The 13,077-nt window shown below is 43.3% G+C and overlaps 1 protein-coding gene across 2 annotated transcripts in view; it reads right to left on the bottom strand.

Moving 5' to 3' along the window:
- Positions 1-3,792: 3,792 nt before the first annotated feature.
- NTRK3 (neurotrophic receptor tyrosine kinase 3) overlaps positions 3,793-13,077 on the bottom strand; it is a 412,299-nt gene continuing 403,014 nt past the window's right edge. For both annotated transcript variants that reach the window (XM_081171109.1, XM_081171110.1), the window contains 2 exons: positions 8,679-8,837; positions 3,793-4,486 (listed from right to left, as the gene is read on the bottom strand). In XM_081171109.1, the coding sequence (XP_081027235.1) occupies positions 4,301-4,486; positions 8,679-8,837 (345 nt within the window). In that variant the 3' untranslated portion in view covers positions 3,793-4,300. The remainder of the gene's footprint in view (positions 4,487-8,678; positions 8,838-13,077) is intronic.

The raw sequence follows: 13,077 nt of genomic DNA, 5'->3' as shown, positions 1-13,077 counted from the left end.
CCTCTCTTCAGTACTTAGGTATCCCTTAACCTTTCCAGACTCACGTGAGCTTCACTTCCAACAAAAGCTTTCCAGTGGGTCAAACAGTGCTTAGACTTTCCAGTTGAAGCAAAACTGCCCCAGAAAGATCACAAGAAATGTACTGATGCTTCTGCAGCCCATCAAACCACAACAGACCTCCCTCCTGCTAACCAACACCCCACGAATGGCTTTGAATGAGACAGGAGACATGCATTAATGGTGGTTTACTTCACCTTGATCTTTACTAAACCTCTCGTTCAAAATAAACTATCAATTTGTCTTTGATAGTTCTTTTCATTATTTATCATCACAGTTGCTCTTGGTGGGGCTAATCATAGGACCAGGTGAGTGCATGAAACTCTGTTTCCAGGATCTCTCCCTGCAAATGGCAGCCTCCCGTTCTGCCTGGGTCATTCATCCTTATCCATGCTGCCATTCATCCCTAAACTACCGCCCTCAGTTCAGTTCCATGAACACCATACAAAAAGAGCATACTTTATATCCTATGGAATGTTTAAGGAGGAATAATTCCAGTTTGCAAAAATTCTGCAGAAAGGTGGTGAGTAATGAAGAACATAGATGGTGGAATAGAGATAGAAAAATAACTGTCTGGATTATTATAGACCGTAAAGGAAAATGTGAGACTCTAGGAGGGGGGGGGAATGACATCCTCTACACCAGGGCTGAGGAACTCATGGTCCTCCAGATGTTGCTGGACTACAAGTCCCATCATCCCTGCCCACTGGCCATGCTGGCTGGGGTTGATGGGAGTTGCAGTCCCTATGTTGTTATCTGAAGGGCCACAGGCTCCCCACTCCTGCTGTAAACCTTAGATGGCCAACAAATTTTCCATATGTTAATTGTATGTATTTATTGAATCGATAGCACCCCCTTCCTCCCGAAGGAGCTTGGGGTAATAATAATAATAATAATAATAATAATAATAATAATAATAATAATAATAATTTATAGCCCACCCATCTGGCTGGGTAGCCAACACATCTATGTTTGTTTGTTTTCAAATTTGTCTTTTAAAGACATTTCTCATGAAGGAACTGAATGCACTGGCTCATCTGAATCAGTCGGCAATAACTTTCAAATTTGTAACAAAGCCAACATGAGGATAGGTTTCATTTGCTCTTTGTTGCCATTACCATCTCCTTTCCTGTCCCTTCTGTGGTTTCCTGGACTTCCCAGAAATTAAGATTGTAAAGTGACTTGACTTTACACCTTACCCTGTACAGAGCCATGCACATTGATGGTGTTGAATAAATAATAATGATTTAAAAACTAATGGTAATCATGGGTTCCCTCTTTCCGAACAACCCTGGAATCTTTTACAATCCCCATGCCACTTCATGGACTATGCAAATGACTTCATTTCTGGAAACTGATCTAAGCACACAGCTATCACAGTCAAAATAAGCCGCAGGGGTTCCCTCTTTCTGGACAATCCTGGATTCCAAGACCTCCTCCCGGTTATGCACAGATCTCTTAGAGCTATAACTGTAAAATCCATAATAAAATGGGAAGGATAATCTAAAGCCCCTTTGGTCCAGCAATAACCATACAAACTCATCCTAGATTAAATGACACAACTGTGTTGATTTGGGAAAGAGGAAGGTGCTAAAGGGACCATGAAACACATTGAGAATATTAAATCCATTACAAATCTGTATCATTTACACTCTTTTGTATCTGCTTTGAACATAAGAAGCCATCCTATACTGAGACAGACCTTTTGTCTATGAACCTCAATACTGTCTACACTGATGGATAGTGGAACTCCAGGATTTCCTGCAAGAATGTCCCCGATTCTATCTGGAGATGCAAGTGATTGAATCTGGGACCTCCTGCATGCAAAACAAAAGCTCTACCACTGAAATTTGCTCAATGGTGGCTCAGATACCTGCTGACATATCATGCTTCCCTCCTCCTCTCGGCAAGGGCTTCTGCACAGCATGCCATGTCCTCGTCCTGATTAGATAGGAAAGATATCGACCAGAAAGGTTTGATGCCTCAAAGACTGTGTGGTTGGGATTTGAACATAGGAACATAAGGAACTGCTTGATTCTGAGTTTGCATAGCATCGATGCATCTAGCAAAGTGTTGTCTACTCTGAAGCAACTTTGCAGGATTTCAGACATGGGTCTCTCCCAGATCTACCTAGAGATGTCCAGAACTGAATCAGGGACCTTCTGTATGCAAAACATGCTCTGCCACTGATCTATGGACTTTCCCCTTGACAGAATGTGGGGTGTTCAGAGAGTGCCCTCTTGGCAATCCTAGCCCAGGGCTTATTGAGATGCAAGGCAAGGCACCATGGCTGTTCACTGAGCCTCCTCCTTCCCAAAGGACCTTCCTTCCTATCTCTCCCCAAACCTCCCAACAAACTGCCTGTGGAGCTACTCTTCAGCTCACAGCAGCTCAAAAGCAAATGCCTCTATCCTTTTCTAGGGGGCTGACAACATGAGAAGCATGTCAACTGGAAGGGAAAGATGGAAAGGACAAGTGGTGCTGATGCATGTCCTACTGCCACACAGCCCCCAAACCCACCCCTGCCACCCGCCCCAGCATGCAGAAATATAAGAGACAACAAACTGAAGCAATAGTTGGAAGGGAGAGGAGATAAGCAGGATGGGGTGGGAAGGAGAGAGGAGAGGCAGCAACCAACTGATCTAGGATAAGTATTCCCTTGGCTCCTCCAATCAGTATTTCAGCCAGATTTCAAAGAAGAAACTTATCCTTCACTGCAGTTAAGACATAAAAGAGAGACATAAAAGAGTAACCCACAGTGGACCTCAACATTGGCTGGGGGAGATCTGGATTCAACTTTGTGCTTCACCATGAACTCACTGTGTGGTCTTCAGGCAAGTATCTCTCTGTCATCTTTGTTGGCCTTAGGTCTCCAACGTATCCAAAACAGGGATAGACATTACCTACCACAATAGGATCGAAGGGAGGGTTGCAAAGTATTCTGTACACGGAAATGTGCAATATAAATTAGCATGAAGGGCAATAAGGAAATAGACAGATTTTGGCCTGTGTGCGTCTGTGTACACATATATATAGCTGGGTTGTATATGAATGAATGGGTTGCTCTTCCTTTTCCTCAGACTTCCTCCACTGAGATCATGGCTTCCAAGCCACCCTGTTTGGAACCGACGGCTACATTGAGGTTATGGTGGTGAATGCTGGATCTGTGCGGACACACAGAAGCTTATTCCAGTGGTGGGATCCAGGGGGTTGTGCTGAGGCTGTCCTCTCCCCATATGCCTTTTCCCTGGATGGTTCTCATAGACGACTGTTCGGGACCTTGGCAACATTCCTAGGACTCTGGTTCATTCACTATTATTTTTATATATGTATAAAAAAACTGAAACCGGTAAATAAGGGGAGGAGGAATACTACATCCATTCTTGTTTCCTTGTGGTCTAGTGGCTATTTTCTGTTTCTGCTTTGTTTGTTTTTTTACCCGTAGGTGATGAAATCCTTTCGAACTGTATATGTTCCAATAACAAAAAACAAAACTGTATAGAGTCTACACATGTGAAAGAATCAGCAAACTGGGGCTTGTTTGGAACAGCATCTGTCCCCAAATGCTGAAAGTAGAAGTCGGGGCTGGGTGGGGGGCAATACGAAGGTGGTTGGGGGTCAGTAAAAGGAAGTTCTTCCAGGGGGCATCACCCTGGATCAGAGCCCAGTCTTTGCCAGTTCTGCACCAGGGGACAGAGCCCACAAAGTGCAGCTACAGATCAGGCACGGTCTTGCCAGTTTTTAATTTAATTTAATATTATTATTTTTTGGCGGGATTATCTCTTAGCATTCCCAAATGGGTTGAGCTCCACCCAGCAACTGGAACCAAAAGAGCGCAGTAGGATTCACAGTTCCACACCTTGAGTTAAAAGATCCTGTTTCCCCTTTTTCTTTTTTTCTTTTTTCTTTTTAATACTGTAGGTTCTTTTTCCTCCCTCGCTCTCTCCTTTTTTCTTATAACGCCTTACATTTTCCTGTAATGGCAGCTTCTGGTGGGAGGTGAATATATCTTTCTCTCTATATATATTATCTCTAGATATATATATATATGTAAGCCAAGCTGCTTTACAGGTGGGTTGTCAGGACCTTTCTGTTTGAAGTTGTAATTGTCTTTTTATTTGTTCAGTGTTGTACGTGTAGCAGGCACTTGAGTTTATATGAATATGTTGGCTTGAGGTCAAGGGAGAGGTAGGGAGGGGGAGAAGAAGGGCAGAGCAACGGTGTTGGAGGAAAGGGACCGCTGCTAGCCAAGGATGTCCAGGTAGATTGGTGTGGCTTTGCCCAGGGCGTGAAGGATCTTGTAGATTTCCTTGATGTTCAGCCGCTGCTGAGGTTCCCTCTGCCAGCAGCCCAGCATGATGTCGTAAACCTCCTTGGGGCAGACTCGAGGACGCTCCAAGACTCGGCCTTGGGTGATGCACTCGATGACCTGCAATGCATAACAGAAGAGATGAAAAGTCACATATACCCTAAACCATCTTTTTAAAGTTTACCCATCTGGGATGAGCATGTGTGTGATTTAATCATTTTACAATTATTAACAACAATAAACAAAACTGCTCCGGGATTCTTATTTTTTTTACTTCAAAAAAAAAATGAAGATCATGGCCACTGCTCCCATCAACTCCTGGCAAATAGAAGGGGAAGAAATGGAGGCAGTGGGAGATTTTACTTTCTTGGGCTCCATGATCACTGCAGATGGTGACAGCAGTCATGAAATTAAAAGATGCCTGCTTCTTGGGAGAAAAGCAATGACAAAGCTAGTCAGCATCTTAAAAAGCAGAGACATCACCTTGTCAACAAAGGTCCGTATAGTTAAAGCTATGGTTTTCCCAGTAGTGATGTATGGAAGTGAGAGCTGGACCATAAAGAAGGCTGATCGCCGAAGAATTAATGCTTTTGAATTATGGTCTGGAGGAGACTCTTGAGAGTCCCATGGACTGCAAGAAGATCAAACCTATCCATTCTTAAGGAAATCAGCCCTGAGTGCTCACTGCAAGGACAGATCCTGAAGCTGAGACTCCAATACTTTGGTCACATCGTGAGAAGAGAAGACTCCCTGGAAAAGAACTTGATGTTGGGGAAGATGGAGGGCACAAGGAGAAGGGCACGACAGAGGACGAGATGGTTGGATAGCGTTCTCGAAGCTACCAGCATGACTTTGACCAAACTGCGGGAAGCAGTGGAAGACAGGAGTGCCTGGTATGCTCTGGTCCATGGGGCCACGAAGAGTCGGGCACGACTAAACGACTAAACAACAACAATAATATTCTGCAAAAAATGACAATGGTTCTTCTGAAAGAACCTCAAAACCTCAGTGTCTTAAGGTCAGGTCCACAGGAGTGCCTGGCGTGCTCTGGTCCATGGGGCCACAAAGAGTCGGGCACGACTAAACGACTAAACAACAACAATATTCTGCAAAAAATGACAATGGTTCTTCTGAAAGAACCTCAAAACCTCGGTGTCTTAAGGTCAGGTCCACTTGCCCCTCCAGATGTGTTTCTGCTGACTTTAGGGAGAATTCTTTGAATGTGGGCTACTGCTGGATTGACTAGCTCATACTGTAATATCTGGTTTTCCCCTACACTGGCAGGGTTGTAAGGTACAAGGAACACACTGACATAGGGGATTTAAGTACATGCACAAGTTCTGTAAGTTCAGGCTGTAACAGGAATTAGCATTATTATTGGCAAACGTGTCATTTTGGACCCTAAGTTACATCTTTTATCCGCTTTTGATGGTGCTAATGCCAAACCTATTGTCAACAATTAATTTTATATCTGCTAGTTGTTGCTCATTACATAATAGCTTAAGGATGGAAGAACACTTTTTGTTACTCTTTGGACTTACCATTTTAAAAAGTAAAGTTTATTGTCATTGCTGAAAAACTGACCCATAAGATACATGCTGCCAGGGGAATGGTGGACCCCTCAGAATTTGAATCTGCTTGGGGGCTATCTCATGGTTAGCACATTCCTACCAAATATGGTTTTATCTGGCATCATTTATGAATATTTGCCATATCTTCTATAAATGTGAAACTTGTATCCCGCCAGGTAATAAATGTTATGCTGTTCATTCTTTCTTTAGCTTCATTTTTTTTATCGTGTATTTTTATTCTCCTTGCCTTTATGACTGTTTTTATGAAGCATTTTAGTTTGCTGCTTTGTTTATTTAAAAAAAAGAAAGGAAAACCTGCTCGAGTTAGCTTTTGTGGGAGGTAAGTATTCTCTTGACAATATTGTACAGGGGCCATCTGTTTCTCCAGAATTTATTCCTATATTCCCTTGCCATTCTTGCTCCTAGGTAAGATAACTGGGGTGGGATTTGTCAGGCAGCTGTTATTACTGGTTGCCTCCTCTCCCTTGTCTGAAGCTCATAAGCAGCACTGCAGTGGCATCCCAGTGACCTGACATGCACTGCCAATAGCAGCAGATCTCAAACAATGCACTGAAGGCAGCCAAACCCAGCGAGGGTGGTCCCCAGAGCTTATTGCTTCTGAATAGTAATGGGCACTGCCACACATCCAAACAGATAGTTATCATTCCGATGTTTGCATATAAATAGCAAAAAAGGGTAGAGAGATTAAGAAATTCTGTGGAACAGAAAGGGAAGAGAGAGGGGTGATAAAAACAGGACAGGCAAACAAAGCTATGTCGTCACAAAGCCAAGAGTGGTGTCAGGGAGAGGTGTCTGTCAATGTGGTGGCTCCAGCCCTGCTGTTGGATAGCAGGTACAAGGTTCCAGTGAAATTTCACCTTCCATAAAATGTGAAGTAACCATGCTTAGCTGCTTATACTGAATCAGGCCATTGGTCCATCTATCTCAGTATTATCTACAGTAGTTGGCAGTGACTTGCCAGGGTTTCAAGCCAAAGTTTCTCTCCTCCACACTACACACAGCCTTACTTGGAGATGCTAGAGATTGAACCTGATAGAGGCATGTGATTATGGAGGCCAGTGCTTATTGCCCCAACACAGGAAGCTGTCTTATTCCAAGTCAGACCATTGATCCACATAGCTTCGTATTGTCCACACTGACTGGCAGCAACAGCTTTCCAGGGTTTCAGGCAGGAGACATTCCCAGCCCTATCTGAGGATGCTGGGGACTGAACCTGGAACCTCCTACAAACAAAACAGATGCTGTACCATTGAGCTATGGTCCTTCCCCAAACACAAGAACATAGGAAGCTGCCTTATATTGAGCCAGATCATTTGTCCATCTAACTCAGTACTGTGTACACTGACTGGCAGGAGCTCTCCAGGGTTCTGGGCATTGTTCTCTCCCAACCTCACCAGGAGATGTCAGGGACCTTCTGCATGTAAAGGAGATGCTTTTCCATGAATCCCTGTGACGGGGTGAGCTCCCATTGCTCGGTCCCTGCTACTACCAACTCCTAGCAGTTCAAAAGCACATCAAAGTGCAAGTAGATAAATAGGTACCGCTCCAGCAGGAAGGTAAACAGCGTTTCTGTGTGCTGCTCTGGTTCGCCAGAAGTGGCTTAGTCATGCTGGTCACATGACCCAGAAGCTGTATGCTGGCTCCCTTGGCCAATAAAGCGAGATGAGCGCTGCAACCCAGAGTTGGCCACGACTGGACCTAATGGTCAGGGGTCCCTTTACCTTTACCTTTACTGTTCTTCTAACATTCTAAGCTATGTCCCTACCCACAAGATCTGTAGGTCTTTCAAGAGCATCCCTCACAGTCAAACTTCAAAAGCAAACCTTGAAAATATTCTGAATTATTTCCAAATGACACACTTACATCATTTCTTCCCTCAGCTGCACCTAAGACCAGCTTTTCTGGAAACAGGATTGGATATTCCTCCTGTCAAACTCACACATCAAACCTAGGCCAAGTGTTTTCCACAAATGCATGGGGTGTGTGTGTTGTGCTTGATATGTTAAATGACAGTAACAGGCAACACTGAGAGCATAGAAAGACCTACATTAGGTAGGCATAGAAATAAACACCTTCAATTATTCTCTGTCTACAAATTAAGGAATGCTTATCTGGAAAGCAGAAAATGCACACCCTTTTTTTTTAAAGGCAGATCTGAAAATCTAATAGGTACGCAGAAGGACAAATTTCCATCCCTCAGACCTCAGTCAATTTTGCATCTCACACCACATGAGTCGCATCTCCTGCTAAGCCTTACAAGATATTTCTGCAGATACCTCTAAATGTAGTCTAGCAGTTCTCTCTTAACAGGTTTTTATCTTCTTCCATAATTCCCTACAAGGTTATTTTATCATCCTGCGGTTCTAACTGGAAGGATGCTGAAACCCAGGACTATGGGGGGTGGGGGGTGGAATGGGGAAACTTGCTTGCTTGCCACCTGCTCAGCTGCTACAAAGATTTCCTAAAATTTTCATTGGTCTCTGCCTATCCAAGCTTTTGGATAGTGGATTACGGCCTTGTCTCCCTTGGCTGTTTCAGTGCATCTGGACCAGCTAGGACAGCTCAGCTGGGAGAGCACAAGACTCTTAATCTCAGGATTGTGGGTTCAAGCCCTACGCTGGGCAAAAGCTTCCTGCAATTGGTATTAACTACCCTTGCTGTGCCAGGAGATTGTTTCTGCATGTGTTCCCCATGCCCACCCACTTCCACATGCCCAATACCTCTGTGTTTGACAGCTGGAACCATGGCTGCTTCCCGTATGTGAAGATTTCCCAGAGGATCACCCCAAAACTCCAGACGTCGCTCTCTGTCGTGAATTTGCGGTACATGATGCTCTCAGGAGGCATCCAACGGATCGGGAGCATGGTATGTCCTCCAACCTGCATGATGGAGCACAAGACACAACAAGACTTTGGTTATTAGAACTGTAAGAGAACAGACCATAGTCAAGTTCAGCTTTGGGGTCATTGAATGCTATATACACACATACACAAATTGAACACTAGTAACTCTGGGAGAATGTCTCAGCTACATTCTTTCTTTCCAAGATGCTAGCTTATTACAGCAAAGGAGGTTTTTGACAATATCCTGGGTAGAGATGAGAGAGGTCTCCCCAAGTTGTCTTGGATTAAACGTGGAAATAAACTAGAGAGAAAAGTGGATGATCTTGGACAGGGATCAGCAACCTTTTTCAGCAGGGGGCCAGTCCACCGTCCCTCAGACTTTGTGGGGGGCTGGACTATATTTTGAAAAAATAATAATGAATGAATTCCTATGCCCCACAAATAACCCAGAGATGCATTTTAAATAAAAGCACACATTCTACTCATGTAAAAACACCAGGCAGGCCCCACAAATAACCCATAGATGCATTTTAAATAAAAGGACACATTCTACTCATGTAAAAACACGCTGATTCCCGGACCGTCTGTGAGCTGGATTTAGAAGGCGATTGGGCCGGCCCTGGCCCCCAGGCCTTAGGTTGCCTACCCCTGATCTTGGATCATTTTCCCCAAGCTAACACAGAAAACGACCCACTTCTATACCTTTTAAATATCCACCTATTCAGTGTAAGGGAGGATCATTGTTCTATTATACTGAACAGGGGGAGAAATGAAAAGGCTACAGGTGCAAGATGTGAGAGGGAGGCATCTCCACTTTTGGCTTTTGGCTTTTGCCCTTGCAGCCTTGTGATTCTGAAGGCCTAGAACTAAGGCCTGGGAGCTGGATCCGGCCCAATCACCTTTTAAATCCGGCCCGCGGACAGTCTGGTAATCAGCGTGTTTATACATGAGCAGAATGTGTGCTTTTATTTAAAATGCATCTCTGGATTATTTGTGGGGCATAGGAATTCGTTCAGATCCCCCCCCCAAAAAAAATAGTCTGCCCCCCCACAAGTTCTAAGGGACAGTGGACCGGCCCCCTGCTGAAAAAGTTTGCTGACCCCTGGCCTAGAAACTTGTGTGAGCTCTTAACATAAATTAATAACACTCAGATTCTGTGGAATCTTAACAACACGTTCTTCACCTTTCCCTTCTCGTGCTTCCACTGATTCTTGGCATGGATGCAGCTTGATGACGAGACATAGAAATCTGAAAAGGCATTTGGATTTCCTGCTTTAAATTACTTACTTTTTAAAGCATGAGCCGATTTTCCCATTATGCCTATTATGGCTATTTTTGCGCTAGGCTTTTCTCTTTTGGCTTGCTCTCTCTTTATAAAGTCTATAAAATGGCATCAATCCACTTGAAGTCATGGTATGCGCACACGAGTAACTTGCAGCTGCAGTCTTTGGAAGACGAGCTGGCCCTTACATATACTATGGTAATGGGAGCATAACAAGGGAGATTAAAAGACTCGTTGTGCTTCTGAAGCACTGATGGTTGCCCAGCTCTTGAAACATTTGCATCATGGCTCCAGCCCTCTTGGGGATTACAGGAGGGAGGGGGAAAATAGTTCTGGGACCAGTTTCCTCCCTCTTTTTAAAAAGTTATTTCTGTGCACCAGGTGGATGCATAAAAGCAGAGGGGGAAACAGCCTGGATTTATGTGTACAAAATGAGCAAAGTCTAGGAAAGATTTTGAAGGCCTGCCCTTGGGATTCAAAGAGAGGTTGCAGAATAGCATGGGCTGAGCTAAAGAAGCCCCTGTCTCAAATTCCTTATTTGAAAATAGGGATGTAAAGAGGCATCATTTTCCTCCCAGCCCTTTATTCATGCCACACAGCGCTGTTTCTATTCTGCTACAGTTAGGGCTTTTGCCAAAAAAATGGCCTTATTCATCCTGTGATGAATTTACAAAACTTTCATAATTAGTTAATCAAATTCCACCTGATTCATTTAAATGGAAAGGAAACACAATGCCAATGAGAGGGCTGGGTCTTAATCAATTCTGTATCGTTTACAGCAGCAAATACTGGTTTTATTCACTGGATTAATTTTCATTCGCAGCATCAAAAGTGAATACAGTGGTACCTCAGGTTACATATGTTTCAGGTTACATAAGCTTCAGGTTACAGACTCCGCTAACCCAGAAATAGTGCTTCAGGTTAAGAACTTTGCTTCAGGATGAGAACAGAAATTGTGCTCCGGCGGCATGGTGGCAGCAGGAGGCCCCATTAGCTAAAGTGGTGCTTCAGGTTAAGAACAGTTTCAGGTTAAGTACCGACCTCCGGAACGGATTAAGTACTTAACCCGAGGTACCACTGTATCAGCAATTTTTGCCCCCATTTCTCTTTCTGTCAGAATTTTCCAACATCCTTGTTAGAGAACAACATTTCCCCACCTGGCCAACAGGAAAAGAAGAATCTGATCAGTACTCTTTTTTTGGCCAAGGCTAAGCTATGTCCATAGAGCAGGACCTCTGAAGTTCTGAGTATTAAACTGAGATTTACAGTTAATTGATGAATAGACTGCTTAAGACCCCCGGCTTACCAACTGCTATGGACTAAATGACAACTACTGAAGGAAACATCTGAGTAAACAGAAAGAAGCTGAAACATTCACAGCTATGTATTGTAGTCGCTACTGGACTATGCTACAGAGTTTGGGCTCTGCTGCTAAGCTATACAATTAACAAGAGCTGGGAAGTGATTTATATAATGCGCTTCTTTTTTAAAAAGAGGAAAATAAGCACTGAATATTGGATGGGTTTAGCACTTTGGCTGATTAATTTCATAAGGGGACTGGAGCAATATTATGCAATCTAAATGTGCACCATGCAACACTTCTCTTATAGTGCATCACATTCTGCATAGTCATGAGTTACCCTTAATGTTTTGGATTATGTTTACAGATGAATCACAAGGACATCAAAATCATTTGAAATGGAATTTGTGCATTCTGCACTTTCTTTAATAGAACTCATAAGCCATGCAGAGGCAATATTAATTCTGGGGATAATCAAACACATGGAAGAGGCATCATGTAAGCTAGCCCTGATCCCCAATGCCACACATCAGCCAGGTCATCTGCAGAGAATTGTGGAAGTGAAGACCTAGCTTACCATTTATTAGGGGTGGGCAATTCTGTCTGTTTCAGTTTCCCTCCCTTTCTCGTTTTCCCCAGGCTTAAAATTAGTTCTCCATCATTTCCACATCAGTGTACAATAATTTTCAATAATTTTCTTATTGGTTTTCATAACAAAATATAACTAGACAACTAAACATAATCACACACACATACATATAAATTTTGCCAGCTGCCAGGTCTTTTATCCTATCCATGTCTTTATAATACCCATTGCTCTTTCAGTTTCTCTGTCTCCTATGTTATTTCAGCAGGGCTGCATGGAACCTTCCTTCCATTGCAATGTCATCTCGAACTAGTGTACTTTTTTTAAAATAAAAGTACTCATGACAATTCATCAGCATGTTCGTGTTTTTATTCTTTTAATATACATGTTATTTTCATGGGTGCCTTGGCAGTATATAAAAGCAATAAATAAACAAAACAAATACATGCATTTCATGAATGCAAATCACTTTCCCCCGACGGAATGCCTTCTTTTGTATATATTTTTTCACTAATATATACATTTGCATGCACATCCAGCCTACTATATGCAGGTTTGTAGACATTACTTGGCGGGAGAACTGCATTGCAAAAAGGTAGGTAAGGGCAAATTTTGAAGGATGGTAGTGTTTCAAGACACATATAATTTAGGAAAGTGTTGGCTTTTCCAGTGCAAACTGAATCAATTTTTTCTTGCATCCTTATTGCCTTCATTCAGGGGAATCCCAGTACTGAAAGTGGGATGAAATGATTCATAGAAAGTCATTCATAAATAGAAATGAATAAGGTAAAGGGACCCCTGACCATTAGGTCCAGTCGTGGCCGACTCTGGGGTTGCGGCGCTCATCTCGCTTTACTGGCCGAGGGAGCCGGCGTACAGCTTCCGGTCATGTGGCCAGCATGACTAAGCCGCAAATAAATATAAATGTAAAATGTTTGGGTTCCAATTTTTCACTTCCTCTGGAACCATCTACATCTTTCAAAACTTCTCCAGTTCCTTTCTCTCCCCTTCTCCCACTTCAGTAAATGGGAGAACCAGACTGGGAGACTTGTGAAATCCAGGAGTGGGGCCAACAGAGCTGACCCCACTTCTACCTCTGTATAGTTAA

This window comes from Podarcis bocagei (assembly GCF_964188305.1).
Source record: "Podarcis bocagei genome assembly, chromosome: 14".
NCBI lineage: Eukaryota > Metazoa > Chordata > Lepidosauria > Squamata > Lacertidae > Podarcis > Podarcis bocagei.
Note: the sequence above shows the minus strand (reverse complement) of the source record. Positions and strands in the feature narration are given on the sequence as shown.